Here is an 18,885-nt window from a genome sequence, read left to right on the forward strand (position 1 = left end):
GCGGTGACATCATGGCGCCTCCTGCGTTGGGACCTGCTGCTTCGGACCTCTGATACACCTGCAGCTTAAATAGGTAATGGGGGCGGGGGCAGGGAGCCGGTCACACTCTGCTATGCAGCAGTTTTCAGCTGTATGTGCATCCTCATCTTCTATTGAAAATAGCATTGGAGCACTCCCATCCTGTACGGGTGCAGTAGCGGTTGCAACGACCATTATACCTCTGCTCTTCCTTATTGAAAGTGATAAGAACATGATTTGTGAATTGATCTCTATACGCACATCTTCATGTTTGCTTCCCCCCCTATAGAGGCAGAGTTTCTAACTTAGCTCTAAAGGAACCAGCTTTAACAAAAGTAATCTGAGCTTGTTCTCCTTTGACCTCTATAACCCAAAGGCATATACGTTCCAAGACCTGTTTCACCCTTCTGACATTCAAGGTCCGACTATGAACGTTGACTTCTGGACTGGCCACAGATCTCCTCACCCAAGCTCAACAGCTTCATATATAATTTTGAGCAGTAGCCGACACACACAGAAGAGGGCCTCTGTTCAAGAACAGTATATGAGACCTTTGCAGGCCAATAGCTCCTCATAATGCACAATTCCACCTGCTTTGGAAGTAGTGGTGGCCCCCTTACTTCTTGCACCAATGATATTTCCAGCCCTGTCTATGAAACTGTTGCGTTAAGGTCAGGAGACTCCTGGCCAGTCCAGACATTGTGGTCCATATTCCGAATGTCGAAAGCGAAGCTTGATATCTTCTCCAACCCCTCCATACACATGTGTGCTCGGCAGAGTGTGCATGTGTCCTTACTAGGAAGAGTGGAGTCATTTTCTCTCAGATATCTCTTCATCTATCCAAGACCAAAAGGATTGGCCAGTTGAAATCCAATGGCCCCATCCTTATCGCCCTTCACATCTGCTGTCAGGGAGAGTCAGGAGGCCTCCATACATATTTGAGCATCTGCCGGTCCCAGAAATTAGCGGGTATGGTTGCTGTGAGTAATTTTTTTTTTAGCTAGCGTCAAGGTGAAAGATTATTATAAAGTTTACAAAATCAGTGTTTGATATAGATCTACAAATCATTCAAAGTTTGTGCAGTTTTATCATTTATTATATTAATGGCATAAAAAAAATCAAGGACATTGTAAAAGTAGACAAGTGCCGGATCTGAGGTCATTGGCTACTATCCCTTCGGTCCTAAAAAATATAAATAAAAAATATATATATGTCATACTGTTATTATGCATTATTACTTTTAATGTGTCACTTGGAGAACTAAGAAATATATGATAGGCAAACAGTTTAGAGGTATGGGCAAAGAATATTGCATTTACTACGCAAAGGTCAATTTTCTATTGTGCCGATAATGGGGGGTTTTCTATTCATTTTGCACATTTTTTCTAAAGAACACTAGACTACTACTGGGGGGGGCAGTAAATGGAATATCAAAAATATCAAATCTACTGTTAGACTGATAAACATTTAGGACCTTTTACTCAAACAAGCGTCTGAGGAAAGACTTTTTTCCAGGTGACATTCGGCTGATAGATGGTTTTCGACCTACTCGTTTCACTGATGGTTTCATGACTGGGGTCATCTTCTTAGGAGTTTGCAGTCCCCTTTCCATTTTAATATGTTCATTGCAGAAATACTTGAAGTTGTTTTCGGACAGATTGATCAACATATTTTCCGAGAGGTCCATACATTGGGCATGAACCCAGTGTCCACTTTCGCTGGAGCAATAGATCATGGCAGGTTTGTTAAGTTCTGTAGAATAATAAGGAACCCAAGTATTCATATCCAGATTACAGTCAGAACAACACGTGATCCAGTATCCAGTTTCCGACTCGTCTTCTTCATCTTCCTCGTTGTAGGTGTTTTCATCAGTAAACATCCCATCACCGATGAACATGAACTCCTCGGAGTCTTCAAGAGGCATGGAGTCTTCTTGGTCGTCAAGAGATCCTTGACTGCATAACTGGGTCATTATATTGTGCTCTTCTCCATGTCTGAGTAGATAGAAAAAGAAGCTACTATCTGAATTTTGACTCTTATTGTCCCCCGGGATGCACAAAAGTACAGCTCCATGACCCATATCTGCCCCAAACCATGTCTTGCTGTGCTTAATTTCCCCCGTCCAATCTGGAGACTCCACCTCCTCAAAGTCAATGTTGTCGCTACTTAGAAAAACTTTGTGACAAATCATCTTCTTCTGACTGTCGGACTCATAGCCACCAACGATGAAAAACTCATATGGACAAGAACTGGTCACAATAGAACTTGAAAAGGAGAGTCGACTTTGAAGAACATGACAAGTTATGGCTGGACTTCCGAGAAGGAGATCCACATTAATTTTAAAGATGTTTTGGGATCTTAGATTATTTTCAAGCGAATGTCCACCAATTATGTAGATCGTATCATTGCGGGATAATGAGACATGAAAGGAAAAGCCATCTTGAATTTCCTTGATAGCGTGGGTGGTGGAGAAACCAAACTGGAGGTCGATGAGGTAGATGCATGGTTGACAGTCAACAACACTATTCCATTTTTCTGTAGTCCTTTGATTCAAGGGCACATAGGACCTTCCACCAAATATCACTACTGCCCTTTTGCCCCTGCTGTGGACAACATTGATGGAATGGCCATACCTTGCTTCAGGAACATCCCCTTCTAAATCCCTCTCTAAACAGCAGAGTGTTATTTTTTTGTTGACGGAGGAGGCCAAGGAGATGATGTAGAGTTTTTGAGAGACCTCATTATTTGGTGTCTTCCCTCCATGGATCAAATATTGTATGACTTCACCATCTGAACTATCAGAGAGACTGGTTACGGCTGGATGCCTCAGTGGAGGGAGGTAGCAAGATTCATTGGAGAACGTCGTGGGACGAAGTTTCAGCTCATTGTTTTTGAGATCCACCAGAAACACGCCTGTGGGGCAGGAACGTTTCGGCCATCCCTTTTGTCCGAAGAAGAAGACATGTTTTCCGAACCGAAAGAAGGAGAATCCTGGCTGGATCAGAGAGGTATAATTGGAGGCGACTAATGTCTGAAGGGTCATCACACCTGTAGAAGACAGCATGAAGTTTATCGTTATGCTCACAGATCATCAATGATGACATAATTAACTAATTACACCCGGGGGGGATATGTGTTGCCAACAGCGATTATTTTTAAGCCTCATGAAAGATGCGATTTGCTTGTTTGTTGAGTAATGGGGTCCATGTGTAGAGTGATCGCAGACGCTGCATCTTCAATCATCGCCTGTGATTGCAGACTCTGCGTCTTGCTGCATGCATGTGAAACTCCAGACAAACTCCATGCCCAATGGCCTCAGGATTTGGTTACAAAATTGTGCGCCCATTGGGGATCTTAGTGGACAGAGTTCAGACAAATGCGGCAAGATGAAGTGTCTGCGATCACAGGGCATGTGGAAGATGCAGCATCTACGATCATTGACCATGCAGGAAGATGCAGCGTCTGCGATTACGGCCATGCAGGAAGGTGCAGTGTCTGTGATCACGGCCATGCGGGAAGGTGCAGTGTCTGCGATCAGGGCCATGCGGGAAGGTGCAGTGTCTGCGATCAGGGCCATGCGGGAAGGTACAGTGTCTGCGATCAGGGCCATGCGGGAAGGTGCAGTGTCTGCGATCAGGGCCATGTGGGAAGGTGCAGTGTCTGCGATCAGGGCCATGCGGGAAGGTACGGTGTCTGCGATCAGGGCCATGTGGGAAGGTGCAGTGTCTGTGATCAGGGCCATGTGGGAAGGTGCAGTGTCTGCGATCAGGGCCATGCGGGAAGGTACAGTGTCTGTCATCAGGGCCATGTGGGAAGGTGCAGTGTCTGTGATCAGGGCCATGTGGGAAGGTGCAGTGTCTGCGATCAGGGCCATGTGGGAAGGTGCAGTGTCTGTGATCAGGGCCATGTGGGAAGGTGCAGTGTCTGCGATCAGGGCCATGCGGGATGGTGCAGTGTCTGTCATCAGGGCCATGTGGGAAGGTGCAGTGTCTGTGATCAGGGCCATGTGGGAAGGTGCAGTGTCTGTGATCAGGGCCATGTGGGAAGGTGCAGTGTCTGCGATCAGGGCAATGCGGGAAGGTGCAGTGTCTGCGATCAGGGCCATGCGGGAAGGTGCAGTGTCTGTGATCACGGCCATGCGGGAAGGTGCAGTGTCTGCGATCAGGGCCATGTGGGAAGGTGCAGTGGCTGCGATCACAGGGCATGTGGGAAGGTGCAGAGTCTGCGATCAGGGCCATGTGGGAAGCTGCAGTGTCTGCGATCAGGGCCATGTGGGAAGGTGCAGTGTCTGTGATCAGGGCCATGCGGGAAGGTGCAGTGTCTGCGATCAGGGCCATGCGGGAAGGTGCAGTGCCTGTGATCACGGCCATGCGGGAAGGTGCAGTGTCTGCGATCACGGCCATGCGGGAAGGTGCAGTGGCTGCGATCACAGGGCATGTGGGAAGGTGCAGAGTCTGCGATCAGGGCCATGTGGGAAGCTGCAGTGTCTGCGATCAGGGCCATGTGGGAAGGTACAGTGTCTGCGATCAGGGCCATGTGGGAAGGTGCAGTGTCTGCGATCAGGGCCATGTGGGAAGGTGCAGTGTCTGCGATCAGGGCCATGTGGGAAGGTGCAGTGTCTGCGATCAGGGCCATGTGGGAAGGTGCAGTGGCTGCGATCACAGGGCATGTGGGAAGGTGCAGTGGCTGCGATCAGGGCCATGTGGGAAGGTACAGTGTCTGCGATCAGGGCCATGTGGGAAGGTGCAGTGTCTGCGATCAGGGCCATGCGGGAAGGTGCAGTGTCTGCGATCAGGGCCATGCGGGAAGGTGCAATGTCTGTGATCACGGCCATGCGGGAAGGTGCAGTGTCTGCGATCAGGGCCATGCGGGAAGGTGCAGTGTCTGCGATCAGGACCATGCGGGAAGGTGCAATGTCTGCGATCAGGGCCATGTGGGAAGGTGCAGTGTCTGCGATCAGGGCCATGCGGGAAGGTGCAGTGTCTGCGATCAGGGCCATGCGGGAAGGTGCAATGTCTGTGATCACGGCCATGCGGGAAGGTGCAGTGTCTGCGATCAGGGCCATGCGGGAAGGTGCAGTGTCTGCGATCAGGACCATGCGGGAAGGTGCAATGTCTGCGATCACGGCCATGCGGGAAGGTGCAGTGTCTGTGATCAGGGCCATGCGGGAAGGTGCAGTGTCTGCGATCAGGGCCATGCGGGAAGGTGCAGTGTCTGTGATCAGGGCCATGTGGGAAGGCGCAGTGTCTGTGATCAGGGCCATGTGGGAAGGTGCAGTGTCTGCGATCAGGGCCATGTGGGAAGGTGCAGTGTCTGCGATCAGGGCCATGTGGGAAGGTGCAGTGTCTGCGATCAGGGCCATGTGGGAAGGTGCAGTGTCTGCGATCAGGGCCATGTGGGAAGGCGCAGTGTCTGCGATCAGGGCCATGTGGGAAGGCGCAGTGTCTGCGATTAGGGCCATGTGGGAAGGCGCAGTGTCTGCGATCAGGGCCATGTGGGAAGGCGCAGTGTCTGCGATCAGGGCCATGTGGGAAGGCGCAGTGTCTGCGATCAGGGCCATGTGGGAAGGCGCAGTGTCTGCGATCAGGGCCATGTGGGAAGGCGCAGTGTCTGCGATCAGGGCCATGTGGGAAGGTGCAGTGTCTGCGATCAGGGCCATGTGGGAAGGTGCAGCGACTGCGATCAGGGCCATGTGGGAAGGTGCAGTGTCTGCGATCAGGGCCATGTGGGAAGGTGCAGTGTCTGTGATCAGGGCCATGTGGGAAGGTGCAGTGTCTGTGATCAGGGCCATGTGGGAAGGTGCAGTGTCTGTGATCAGGGCCATGTGGGAAGGTGCAGTGTCTGTGATCAGGGCCATGTGGGAAGGTGCAGCGACTGTGATCAGGGCCATGCGATCAGGGCACATGACTTTATGGTGGTCAAACATGCTGGCGCCAACATGGCTGGAATAGTGCTGATGCAGAATGGGAGACAGTGGAAGTTTTTTTTTATGTTACAGGATTTAAATAGGTGTTGTCAGAGTAATGGAAAACCCCTTTAACTGAAAGGAACCCAAACCTAAAAAACACCCCTAAAACTTCAGGATTTCCGTTTGCACCATTGTATAACTTCTTAGTTTCACAGTGGTTGCCTGGCAACAGTTACACAACGTTGTAGAGCGGAGGACCTGAGCCTCCTGGGATTTGTAGTTTCTTTCTCCATTGCTTGAGAGCGTTCTTTCTACAAATGAACTACATTTCCCATCAAACCAGTGACTGTCTTGACAACCGTGACTTGCTTTTACACATCGTCCTCAAGCGGGGAACCTGAACAATGCATCCTGGGAGATGTAGTTTGTTTCTCATCTGTTTGACAGCGTCCTTTCTACAAATGAACTACATTTCCCGTCAGCCATTTTCCCCCTTATACACCAGTCAGTTTTTTCTCCCTGTAGCTTTCTCGTGCCTTGCTGCATGTTTGGATGCTCAGGTATGGCGTCTAACGTTATCTATGCGGCCTTTGTGTGACTGACAGGGCATGCTGAATCCTGTAGTGCCTGAGTGTTTGCTTCCTCTGTTTGCATCTATTTGTCTCTGTTTGCTCAGTATTTAGCTATTTACTCTTATGTTTTGGTCTGGCTAAAAAATGGACTTCTGAATTAAGGGTATGTGCACACTGAGTTGTTTTTATTTTTCCTTGTCTTAATGGGTCCATTAAAAAAACGCTTCAAAAGTCACATGAAGTCATTTCTACTCTGCTGTTCAGTGTTTGGAGAGGGTTTTTTTTGCTCCAGGTTTTGACAAACACCCAGTGGTTAAAAAGAAAGTGCGGCTCCTGATGGAAAACGTTCGAAAATAGGCGTCGTCCAATCAGAAGGCTGCAAAAACTCTTTAGGGAGGTGAAACGCTCTTCCAAAAAAAAAGTTTGCTGGAGGGTTTTCCACTACAAAACGTTATCCTGTTAGTTAAAAGTAAAAAGAAAAAAACCTCATTCTGCGCTGAGCGTCAGTCTTGGCGTCACCAAACACTGTGGAAATTCTTCGCGTTTTTGATGCTTTCTTTTTGTCTTTTTGCCCGCTGATTTGCCATGCGTTTTTTTTTTTCCAATGCATTGTATAGGAAAAATGCAGCACAAAGGATGCACATGCGGCTTCTTTTTCAGCACTTGAAATCCTGTAAGGAAAATTCCTGATCATGTGCACAGATCTTCCAAAAAATCCCATAGAAAATGCTGGGATAAGGCTTGCAATGTGTTTTGGGGGCAAATCCATGTGGATTTGCAGCAGGAAATTTAAAAAAAAAAAAAAAAAAAAAAAAAAAAAAAAAACACACCGTGTGGACATGGCCTAACTCTGCATCCTTTTCAGACAGGTAAACCTGCCGAATTTTGCAAGAAGAAGAAGCTTCGGTAAAAGCGACTGTTTTAGTGCTTTATTTTCTGAGCGCTCTTTCAATGTTTCTGGTCGTTTTCAAGCTTTTTATTTTTTCCTATATTTTTAGAGAGACGTACTCTAAAATGAACAAACCGTTGTTATACTAGTTATTATGTTATATTCCCTATTATTTTCTTGTATATAGTTATAAAAATGTTAATAACAATTATTTAAACAAAAATGAATAAACCGCTAGCAAAAAAAAAAAAAACACTCAAAGACACTTGGGCGTCTTTCCATTGACTTATATTGTAAAGTATAGAGCGGAAAATGCTAGAAGGAAGGTCGGGTCACTTTTAACTGCTTGGATTCTTTGACGAACTGAAATGGTTAAATAAACGCTCGGAAGGCTGAACATGGATAATAAGTCGTGTTTATGTGGAAATGTGCATCGATGGCCTATACTTATGATAGGGTATCAATGTCTGATCGGTGGGGGCGCTACACCTGGTGACCCCCACCGATCAGCTGTTCCCGGTGTCCAGAACTGCGGTGCTGCCCAGTTCCGTCAACGGAATAGGTAGCAGATGTGCAGTACCGGTTGCGGCCACTATACAGTCGGCAGAGCTGCGCTGTTCAGCTCCGTAATGCACTACATCTGACGAGCTCCACTCTGCTACATCTGTACCTTTTTTAATATTGTATCATGTTTCTAGACCAGTTGGACTCATTAGTGCTGTACATTAAAGGGGTTGTTCACTACTTATGTATCAATCTTGCCACCAATATCTGATCAGCGGGGGTCCGGCAGCTGCTGCTGCCACCAATCAGCTGTGAAACCTTATCCTGTGCATTATTTATTGCACCCTTGTTGGGCTGTGTGCCCATGATGTGTTTTTTGGTGCGGATTTGCAGCGCAGAAACGCTCCAGAAACGCATTGCATACCTTATCCCATGACTTCCTATGACATTCTGCAAGTTCTGTGCACATGGTCAGGATTTTTTCTGCGCGGATTTCTCTCGCAGAAAAAAATCCAGACATGACCGATTCTTGTGGTTTTCTGCATGCGTATTTGCCTATACAATGCATTGGAAAAACACATGGCAAATCTGTATGCAAAAACGCATCAAAAACGCAACAAAAAACGCATGCGTTTTTCTGCCAAGGAGATGCAGAAATGCTCAGGAAAATTTCTGCATCGTGGGCACTATGCCTTACTCTCCTAAATATTACAGACTGGTTCCTTAATTCGCTCCGTCCTTTCTAAAATCCTCGCTGGTTGTGACACCAAACAAGTCTGTCTCCTACTGTTTCTGTTCCTGTATATTTATTTTTCAAGGTCTCTGCTTGCTGTCAGTGAGTGGAGACGTCATTCACATCTTGGGCGGAAAATTCTCCATATTTCTGAGAGTTTTCACAATTGTATCCAGTCCAGATGATCCTTTGTGAGCTCAGATCTCTCCCTTATTACATTGTTACATTGTATCAGTCCGGAGTTTCATTGTTTTGCAAGAATTGGATACAATATTAGCAAAGTCTCAGCTATGAGAATTATCCAGTGTGCACCCAGCTCAGCATAGGGAGTCAGTGCGGCCCGTTCATTCTCAGCAAGCAGAGATCCTGAAAAAGTGACGAGTCGAAACATATATTTAAGGCTATGTTCACACATTTGTTTGTTTTTTTCTGATCTTCAGGATTTTTGGTGCATTTTTTTTTTTTACTGTCCTTTCGTCCCTTTATGCATGTACATAAAGTTGAGTGGAAAAAAAAAAAATCTCATTCCGGCACAAAAAACACTGAAAACTTGAAACTTGTGTTTTTGGTGCGTTTTTTTTTCACCACCCATTACTTCCAATGGGTGAAAAAAAGTGATATGTTCTGTTTTGCAAAGCACAAAATCCTGTCCAAAAAAAAAAATGTGTATGAGACTTCTGAAATCTCATAGGCTTTGCTGATCCTGTAAAATGCAGCTGAAAATTTGCATTAAAAAAACACTGAAAAAACACCTTGTGTGAACATAGCCTTAGTGTTAGGATAGGCTATAAGTGAGTGAGCGCGGAGGGTCCAGGATAGGGTATAAGTGAGTGAGCGAGGAGGGTCTGAGAGGGGCTGGGGGTCTCTATGACAAATTGCAACTGTTACAACAGTGTTCACATGCAACAGAAAATTTCTGTGCAGATTTTGAGACAGTCACTTATTTCAGATGCAAATGCTGAGGCTGATGCAAATCTGCAAACCCAGATAATGCCGGCACTGTGCCATAGATCTGTTTGCAAAATACGGAACTAGAAAAATGTCAACTTTACTTTCTAATTTTATGGGATTTCATTATTAGAGATCTCCCACCTAATTTAAAGGGTTTGTCCATCCTGGATTAGAAAACACGTTTGCTTTTGTTCAGGAACAACATGAGCATGGGTTCTAAGTGTTCGTATTTCAGCTCAACTCCGTTCACTTCAATGGGGCTGAGCTGCAATACCAGAGACAACCTGTGATCGGGGGTGGCGCTGTTCCTGAAAAAAAAGCAGGAGCGATAGTGTTCTGGGAATGAGTAGAGCTGGGGGTTTGTTACAGTGTGGTAGCGTCAGAAATCAATGGGAGCCTGCTATGTGAAGGTAGGTGGCAGGAATAGTTATGGAAGGGGTCTCACATGTGCAGGACAAGTAGTCTCCCAGGCTTAGGGGGGGGGGTCGGAGCTCTAGAATCCGTGGCATATAGGACTCACCTGGTTATATGTTCCCCTCAGTGTCTTCGTCTTCCAGCAATGAACTGAATGTACCAGGAACTGTCTGTGCAGATGTGCCCCTCACCCCAGGGTGATGTGGGTAACCGTCTGTGACCGCTTTACCCAGACTTGTCGCTCTTAACCCATTCCTCACCCTCAGTAAAAGAAAACATAAAAAAAGTTATTAAAAAAAAAAGCAAAAACTATGTGTAAAATTTAAATAGAAATTCTTAAATATTATTTTATTTGAGTTTTTATCATTAAACATTGTTGTGATCAGGTGACTATATAGCTCTAGGGGGTACAGAGCTAGAAAATGCACCCGGGTCCAGTGTTTCAGGGGCCCCACAGACCCATCCTCTACATTAGAAATCACCAGTATCGCACACAAGACGTAATTTTGCATTTGTGCCTTTTTTTTGTCTAGTTTAGTGTTTTGTGCCTCATTTATCTTTCAGGTTGCGCTTTTTTTAAAGGCACTTTTTTATGTCTTTATCTGCTTTTTTTTTCTAAGTTTGCCCATGTCGGCAGAGTTTAGGGCTTCCAGAAGTTTTTGCTCTATTCACAACTTTTCCAAAAAAGTTGGAAAACTTGGAGCAAATGTACTCCAGTCTTGACCTCCCCTGCCTAGAGTGGATTTTTAGGCAATTTTTGTGACACTTTTTATACAACGTTTTGCGCTGAAGACAGAATTAAAAAGCTTTTATAGAATTTTTTGCAAAATGTGTGAACTTCTGCAACATTTTGATGAATTTGGTACCAAAAAAGGCAGCGAATACCACAAGAAAAAAGTCAAGTGACTTAAAAAAAAAAAAAAAAAAAAAAAAAAAAAAAAAATTGCAAGTGAATCGGGCCCATTGGTGTCAACAGTCCCAATATTCCAGATGTGGTAGTGGGCCAGAAAAGGGATGGAGATTATCTTAATAACGTCTAAAAGTGGGAATTTCCAGATTGTTGAGGGTGTTTTTCTTATTGGTGTTGGGAGATGGTCCCTTTACTACCATCATTGTAGATGGGGATCCTCTTAAGGATTTAGTATAGGGGTCCATCTTCAGACCAGGGATTTTGCATTAGTGGGAACCAGGCGCAGTGATGTACAAGTGGCTGATATGTGGCCCCTGAAAGTAAAAGGGTCGCAATTTTCGGAATTTCATTCTGATTAAAAGAAAAATGCATCTGATTAGGGGAAGAATTGACTTTTCTTGCCCCTGTCCTGTCTGTCAAGTATTCATTTTCTTGCGTAAACCATAAACCGCCGTATTCTGGAGCCTGGAAAACACAAGAAAATATTTCCTTCTCTAAAACCCCCAAAATTTGCATTTAAACCACCGAGATGATGTGGTTAGTGCCGCCTGAGCCCCTCGGGACGACAAACCCTGCAGCGGTGTCAAGTAAGAGGTTTGGAGTCGGCGAGTGCGACTATTTCCCGTTCAGATTTTCCTGGCGTCTTGGAATAATTTTCTTGGACCTCCATACTCGAAACTGCTAAAAGCCCCAACCCTCGGACCCCCAGCGGTCATAGCTTTAGCACTTACCCTGTAGATACCTATGTATTTAATGAGATAACCCTTTAAAGGGGGTTGTCCAAACAGGGCATTGCCCTCCCAAAAAAAGGGCGTTTGGGCAGGGGTCGTGCATTAGGGTTTAACATCTACATCAATGGTTTGTACAATCTCATGGCAATATGCATTTTTTTAATTTTACTTTGTGTTTTATTCTTTTTTGCCATTCAAATGAACTGCTGATGGCACTCGTTAGACAGAGTTTGTGGAGAGCTAGTATAGTACAGAATAGGGTCCATTGCACATTCTTCTGCTACTGGAACTCAGATCAATAGCCCTAGATATCTGGGACAATAATATTCTTTTTGCTCTTAATCCTGCTAATTTTTGTGAAAAGCAAAATACATAATTTATACTGGTCCGTTTGTTTAACAGCCCACAGCCACACTGGGTTGATTTGAATAGCATTGCTATATAGTGCAAGCCGTGAAACTTGTCCATCTGAGGTGGTCAAATATTACTGCGATAATAATCGTGAAATTTTGTTGAACCTGCAAAATATTACACCCCATTTTAAAATGGGCAAGGCGCGTGGTAGGGGATGGGGAAGTGGACGTGATATTGATGGTGCACGCAGAGGCCGAGGTCGTGGGCAAGGTGAAACTGTACCTGCTGAGGGAGCACAACAAACACCCACATCATGTTGACCTAGCTTCCTGTGCCACTTTGTAGGGGTCCGTGGAACACCACTCTTGAAGCCAGACCAGTGTGAAAAGGTTGGTTGGATAGCAGATAATGCTTTTAGTCAGTTTGCCAGCACCACCCTGTCTTCCACACGGTCCAGTCTCAGCAGCCTTGAGTCTGGACCGCATAATCCTCACCCTGATCCTCCTTCCTCCCACCATGCCGAGTACCCAGAGACAACTGATCCCACACTTGGACATTCCGAAGAGCTGTTCACATTTCCATTTATACACTGCTCAAAAAAATAAAGGGAACACTGAAATAACACATCCTAGATCTGAATGAAATATTCTCATTGAATACTTTGTTCTGTACAAAGTTGATTGTGCTGACAACAAAATCACACAAAAATCATCAATGTAAATCAAATTTATTAACCAATGGAGGCCTGGATTTGGAGTCACCCCCAAAATTAAAGTGGAAAAACACTTTACAGGCTGATCTAACTTTGATGTAATGTCCTTAAAACTAGTCAAAATGAGGCTGAGTATTGTGTGTGGCCTCCACGTGCCTGTATGACCTCCCTACAATGCCTGGGCATGCTCCTGATGAGGTTGCGGATGGTCTCCTGTGGGATCTCCTCCCAGACCTGGACTAAAGCATCCGCCAACTCCTGGACAGTCTGTGGTGCAACGTGACGTTGGTGGATGGAGCGAGACATGATGTTCCAGATGTGCTCAATCGGATTCAGGTCTGGGGAACGGGCAGGCCAGTCCATAGCATCAGTGCCTTCACCTTGCAGGAACTGCTGACACACTCAAGCCACATGAGGTCTGGCATTATCCTGCATTAGTAGGAACCCAGGGCCAACCGCACCAGCATATGGTCTCACAAGGGGTCTGAGGATCTCCTCTCGGTACCTAATGGCAGTCAGGCTACCTCTGGCGAGCACATGGAGGGCTGTGCGGCCCTCCAAAGAAATGCCACCCCACACCATTACTGACCCACTGCCTAACCGGTCATGCTGAAAGATGTTGCAGGCAGCAGATCACTCTCCACGGCGTCTCCAGAGTCTGTCACGTCTGTCACATGTGCTCAGTGTGAACCTGCTTTCATCTGTGAAGAGCACAGGGCGCCAATGGCGACTTCGCCAATCCTGGTATTCTGTGGCAAATGCCAAGCATCCTGCTCATCTCCTGGTGTACTGGCCCCCTCCACGTCTCTTGGTGTACTGTCCTGTCTCCTGGTAGCGCCTCCAGCCTCTGGACACTACGCTGACAGACACTGCAAACCTTCTTACCACAGCTCGCATTGATGTGCCATCCTGGATGAGCTGCACCACCTGAGCAACTTCTGTGGGTTGTAGAGTCCGTCTCGTGCTACCACGAGTGTGATAGCACAACCAACATTCAAAAGTGACCAAAACATCAGCTGGAAAGCATTGGTACTGAGATGTGGTCTGTGGTCCCCACCTGCAGAACCACTCCTTTATTGAGGGTGTCTTGATAATTGCCAATAATTTCCATCTATTGTCTATTCCATTTGCACAACAGCATGTGAAATTGATTGTCAATCAGTGTTGTTTCCTAAGTGGACAGTTTGATTTCACATAAGTTTGATTTACTTGGAGTTATATTCTGTTGTTTAAGTGTTCCCTTTATTTTTTTGAGCAGTGTAGATTTTGGCCTCTCGTTGTGTCCGCTTCAAGCAGGGCAAGAGGAGATTGCATGTAGTGGTGCCCAAATATTTGAACAGCCAGGATCACACGAAGGCGACGGTGGGACAGTGCAATTACTGTCGCAAGAGGTGGATGATGATGAGACACAATTGCCAGAAAGTCAGAAGGAGGACCAGGGTGAGGTGGTGGACGATGAAGTCCCTGACCCATCCTGGGAAGGTGACATGCTGAGCGAGGACAGCAGCGCAGAGGAGGAGGGAGCCGTAGCACCACAACAGGCAGGAAGAAGCAGTGTGGTGGCCACAGACACAAGGCGGGCAACTGTTCCCCAGAACCCCAACACGAAGGAAGTTACCAGTCCAACTGTTAGGTTTTCCCGAGTCTGGCACTTTTTTAAAGACTGTCCAGTTAACCCAAAAAAGCCTATTTGCATCATCTGTCATGCCAGCATCAGCAGGGGCAGCAAAACTACCAGCCTGACCACCACCAGCATGATCAGGCACATGACGGCAAAGCTCCCGACTAGTTGGGCCGAACGCCAGGGTCCAGAGATGGTGTCTGTGGGTGGCACCATTGCCTCTTCTGCTGTTGTGCGTGCACGCCAAATACCCCTGTCTATGACGCAGGTGAAGAATCCTCCCACCCTGCACTTGTCATTGCACACTTGCAACCACGTCGTTGTCCTCAGCACAGAGTTCAGTTGTCCCTACCCCAGTCTTTGGAATGCAAGAGCAAATACGCAGCCACCCACCCACAGACCACAATACTAAACTGCCACATATTGCTTGCCTTGGAAATGTTGCCTTTTAGGCTTGTGGAGACAGAAGTTTTCCATGACCTCATGGCGGCGGCCTTCCCTCGGTACCCAGTCGCCACTATTTCTCCTGGTGTACTGTCCCTGCCTTACACAAGCATCTGTCCCTTAACATTACCCGTACCCTTACCAACACCGTTACTGGGAAGGTCCACCTAACCATGGACACGTGGACAAGCGCTTGTGGCAGGGACGCTGCATTTCCCTGACTGCACACTGGGTGAATATTGTGGAAGCTGGTGACCCAGTCAGACCCTGGGATGGAACACGTCGTACTGACGCTGGGGATTGCAGGCCCTGGGTCAGTCAGGGTTGTCCCCACCTTTTACAGCAGTTCGTGCACCTCCTCCTCCTCACCCTCCATCTCCGGGAACGTCAATATCCGCCGCCAGCTGGAAGCACTGCATCACTGCCTCGGACAATCTGCAATAGGCTCTGCTGAAGCTAATATGCTTAGGTGACAAACAGCACACCACTCAAGAGTTCTAAGGTTTAACGGAGCAGACAGATCTGTGGCTCTCACCCCTGAACCTACAGCCAGGCATGATCGTGTGTGACAATGGCCGGAACCTGGTGGCGCTAAAATTAGAACTTTCTATCTCTCCTTCCCTGGAGAGGTCTAATAAAATGTTGCAGTACCAGAAGACCCTTGTTGAAGAATTATTAAAAAAAAATTCCCATCTGACAATGCTGGCGGCAGAGGTCACAGTTCCTTTGACAACCAAGGAGTACAGGCGAGGGAAACACAACCCAGATGCAGCAGAGGCAGGGGAACGCTGTCAAAGGTCTGGGACTGTTTTCGCAGACCCTCCCAGTGCCCAGGCCCTAATTCGCGCGGTAGTCTCACAAGGAGGGAAAAGTTTTGGAAGATGCTGAAGGAGTACCTTGGCGACTGTACCAGCATCCTCCGTGATTCCTCTGTGCCTTACACCTATTGGGTATCCAAGCTGGACACGTGGCATGAACTGTCTCTCTACGCCTTGGTATTATAACTGATAGGCGCATCCGCCTGTCATCTGAAAATGCTGACAGGCTGACTCCTATCAAAATGAGCAAGGGCTGGATTGGCCCAGACTCCTCGACACCACCGGATGATAGCAGCGGAATATAAACTCAAATCCAGTGTTTTTTTTTTTTTTTTTTTTTGAGGTCTATTCCCATGCACCTCTTCACACCCACACATGGGTATACGCTTCAGGATTTCATCTTTTTTATGTCATCCTCCTCCTCCTTCTCATCCTCCACCACCTTATCACCAGGGTGACCATCATGCAAAACCCCCATTAATTTTTTTAAGGGTGTTTTATGATGCCCGTAGGAACCATTTTTAGAGGCCTACCTCTAACATTCCATATAATATATATGTATACTCCCCAGGGGTAAATGTTTTTCAGCCCATGCCCTTAGTGCATGGGCATTACCAGTCTAGGAGACCCATTCCTTAATAATCGGAAACCATTTTTTTTTACTGAGGCCCTCCACTGCTCTTCAAAGGGATATTGGAGTGCGTCCTAATTTTTGGCAGCCGTTGCACTTACTGCATACACAATAACATGATAGGAGACCCGCTAAATAATGATGGGAAGGCCAATTCAAATCGATTCTATATTCTACAATATTGCCTCTCCTATCTGCAATTCGTCTACGGGTGAGCTATTTCACTATGGATAGCGTATTACATGCATCCAAACAGGGATTATTGCCTTATACTCTTTGCTGCTGCAACCAAACAAACAAAAAATCTATTCTATTCCCTATTGATACCGCTGTTAACTGCATTTAGAATAGGGACAGGTGCTAGGTATCATCAGTTGGAAATGAGTGTTCATTGTCGTCGCATACATCTTTTACACTGTCAATAACTTGATTGCTTTTTTTCAAGAAATCATTGACAGATTCATGTTTTTAATATAATCTGCACTCAGAAATTCATCAAAGGAGGCAGGATTGCTTGCGTTCCTTCAATTTGGTGCTGTCATGTCCAAAAAAAAACCTTGTTCGGGCCGGTTAAAATCTGTTTTATATTCTACAATATTACTTCTCATCTGCAATTCATGTATGGATGAGCTATCACACTACAGAGAGCATATTACACGCATTCAGACAAGGATTATTGCCTTATATTCCTTGCTGCTTCAACCAAACAAATTTTTTTTTTATTCTATTCCCTATTGATACCGCTGTTTTCTGTATTTAGAATAGGGACAGGTGCTAGGTGGTAACATCTGCTGGAAATGAGTGTTCATTCTGGTCACATACATCTCTTCCACAGTCCATAACTAGATTGACTTTTTCCCATACACTCACTGACCGATTCATAATTTTTACGGTGATCTGTACTCACAAATTCATAAAAGTTGAAAATTTGACAGAAATGTACTGATTTAATGTTTCATTCGCAGTTTATTTGTAGCTTCTGTATGTAAGAGGTAGTGGTGGGAGACGTAACGCTACTGGAGCTGGAATTACCACTTCAAAACTCTCCAGTGCTTTGTTTCCATCCATTTCTGGGTGCTTCTTGAAGTATATTTGGTATCATCATCCTGCTGGAAGACCCATGATCTAGGATGCAAATCCAGCTTTGACACTGGGCACTACACTGCAACCCAAAATCCTTTGGGAATCTTCAGATTTCATGATGTCTTGCACCCAGTGCAGAGGCAGCAAAACAACATCAAAATATCTTTGAACCTCCACCATATTGTACTGTGTTTTTATTTGTAGGCCTCATTCCATTTACAGTAAACATTTAAATGATGTGGTTTACTATCTTGGTCTCATCGTTCTCCAAGACGCCTGCTGGCTCTCTAAAAATAGTGAAAGCCGCCTGCTGGCGCTCTATAAATTGTGAGGGCCGCCTGCTGGACATCCAAGTTTCAAACTTTACAGTATTAATATGAAAAAGAAAATTTGCCCACCTCAGATGGCCTGATGGCCTTGTAAAAATAGGCTTTGTGACTTTGAGTCCCTCCTTCATAAATGTAACATGATGTGCCTGATCAAGTCTCACACACCACATGGCCAGGTAAGGTAGTAAAATATTAAAATGACATTTACTGGTGAAAATAAATTTCACCGTTGAAAGCAATGCAAAAGTTCAAGAAACGCTTCAAAAACGCTACGTGTGAACATAGTCCAAGGTGTGGAGGAGCATTTTATGTATATTTATTTTGCCTTATGTGAAAGTCATTACCCTGGAAAGGATGTTCCTTGACATTTTTTCCAGGAAAATCTATTTTATCTTTGTTTTTGTATGTTTTGAGTCCGTAAAAATGGATTTGATTCTGAGGGCTCACCTTTCTCCCCCGCTCAAGGTGGGCCCGTCCAACCCTGCTGAGAAGCAGTCCTGGCTAAGAAAAGTGTGTGGGAAGGTTCCCAGACACTCTATGGCTGCATTTTTAATGTGGACTGGCTCCGTACCCTCCGTGCCCACATTCACTTGTCCACATGTTTGTGCTTAGGCGGTACTTCCCACCTAAGTGCACTGGGGAGGGCACGGGTAATGTTGTAGGACCTGTGCTTGTGGCGGAGACCACACCGGGAGAAATAGTGGCGGCTGGGGACCGAGTATGGATACCCGGTCGCCGCCGCCATAAGGTTGTGGACAGCTTCTGCCTCCATTAACCAAAAAGGCCACATTTCAAGTGCAAACAGCTGTCAAAAATTTCTCCGTATAGTATTGCAGCCTGTGGATGGGTGGCTGGCTGCATACTAGTACTTGCATTCCAAGGAATGGGGTAGGGACAACTGAACGCTGCAGTGGGACAAGGATGTGGGCGGTGATTGTTGCAAGTCTGCAACAACAGGTGCATGGCGGGAGGCATCTTCGCATGTGCCAAGGATCACTTGTGATGGGCACACTTTTAGGCAGTGACCTGGGAGTCAGAGATGCTTCCGGGGGTCTTCCCCCATGCTGTTCCCATGTCTTTTCAGCACTGTATGCATGTGTATGATGTGTCACACACCACATGGCCAGATAAGGTTGTAAAATGTTAATGACATTTCCCGGTGAATGCATTTGTCTTGGTTTGAAAGCAATGCAAAAGTGCAAAAACGCATCAAAAACGCTACGTGTGAACATAGCCCAAGTTGTGGAGGAGCATTTTTGTTTT

At 46.1% G+C, this 18,885-nt stretch overlaps 2 protein-coding genes across 3 annotated transcripts in view; one reads left to right on the top strand and one right to left on the bottom strand.

The window, feature by feature from the left end:
• Positions 1 to 1,495: 1,495 nt before the first annotated feature.
• On the bottom strand, positions 1,496 to 3,061 carry RAG2 (recombination activating 2). Its single transcript, XM_073659445.1, has one exon. The coding sequence runs from the start codon at positions 3,059 to 3,061 to the stop codon at positions 1,496 to 1,498; it is 1,566 nt and encodes a 521-aa protein (XP_073515546.1).
• Positions 3,062 to 6,386: 3,325 nt separating this feature from the next.
• The window catches only part of IFTAP (intraflagellar transport associated protein), a 45,812-nt gene continuing 33,313 nt past the window's right edge, over positions 6,387 to 18,885 (top strand). For both annotated transcript variants that reach the window (XM_073658144.1, XM_073658145.1), the window contains exon 1: positions 6,387 to 6,486. In XM_073658144.1, coding sequence (XP_073514245.1) covers positions 6,471 to 6,486 — 16 coding nt within the window. In that variant the 5' untranslated portion in view covers positions 6,387 to 6,470. The remainder of the gene's footprint in view (positions 6,487 to 18,885) is intronic.

Source organism: Phyllobates terribilis, unplaced genomic scaffold (assembly GCF_046119375.1).
Source record: "Phyllobates terribilis strain yellow unplaced genomic scaffold, ASM4611937v1 Scaffold_13__5_contigs__length_258822181, whole genome shotgun sequence".
NCBI classification, from domain to species: Eukaryota; Metazoa; Chordata; class Amphibia; order Anura; family Dendrobatidae; genus Phyllobates; species Phyllobates terribilis.

What these genes read in the sequence shown, in the direction of transcription:
- RAG2 (XM_073659445.1), bottom strand. Translation starts at nt 3,061, where the DNA reads ATGACCCTTCAGACATTAGTCGCCTCCAATTATACCTCTCTGATCCAG.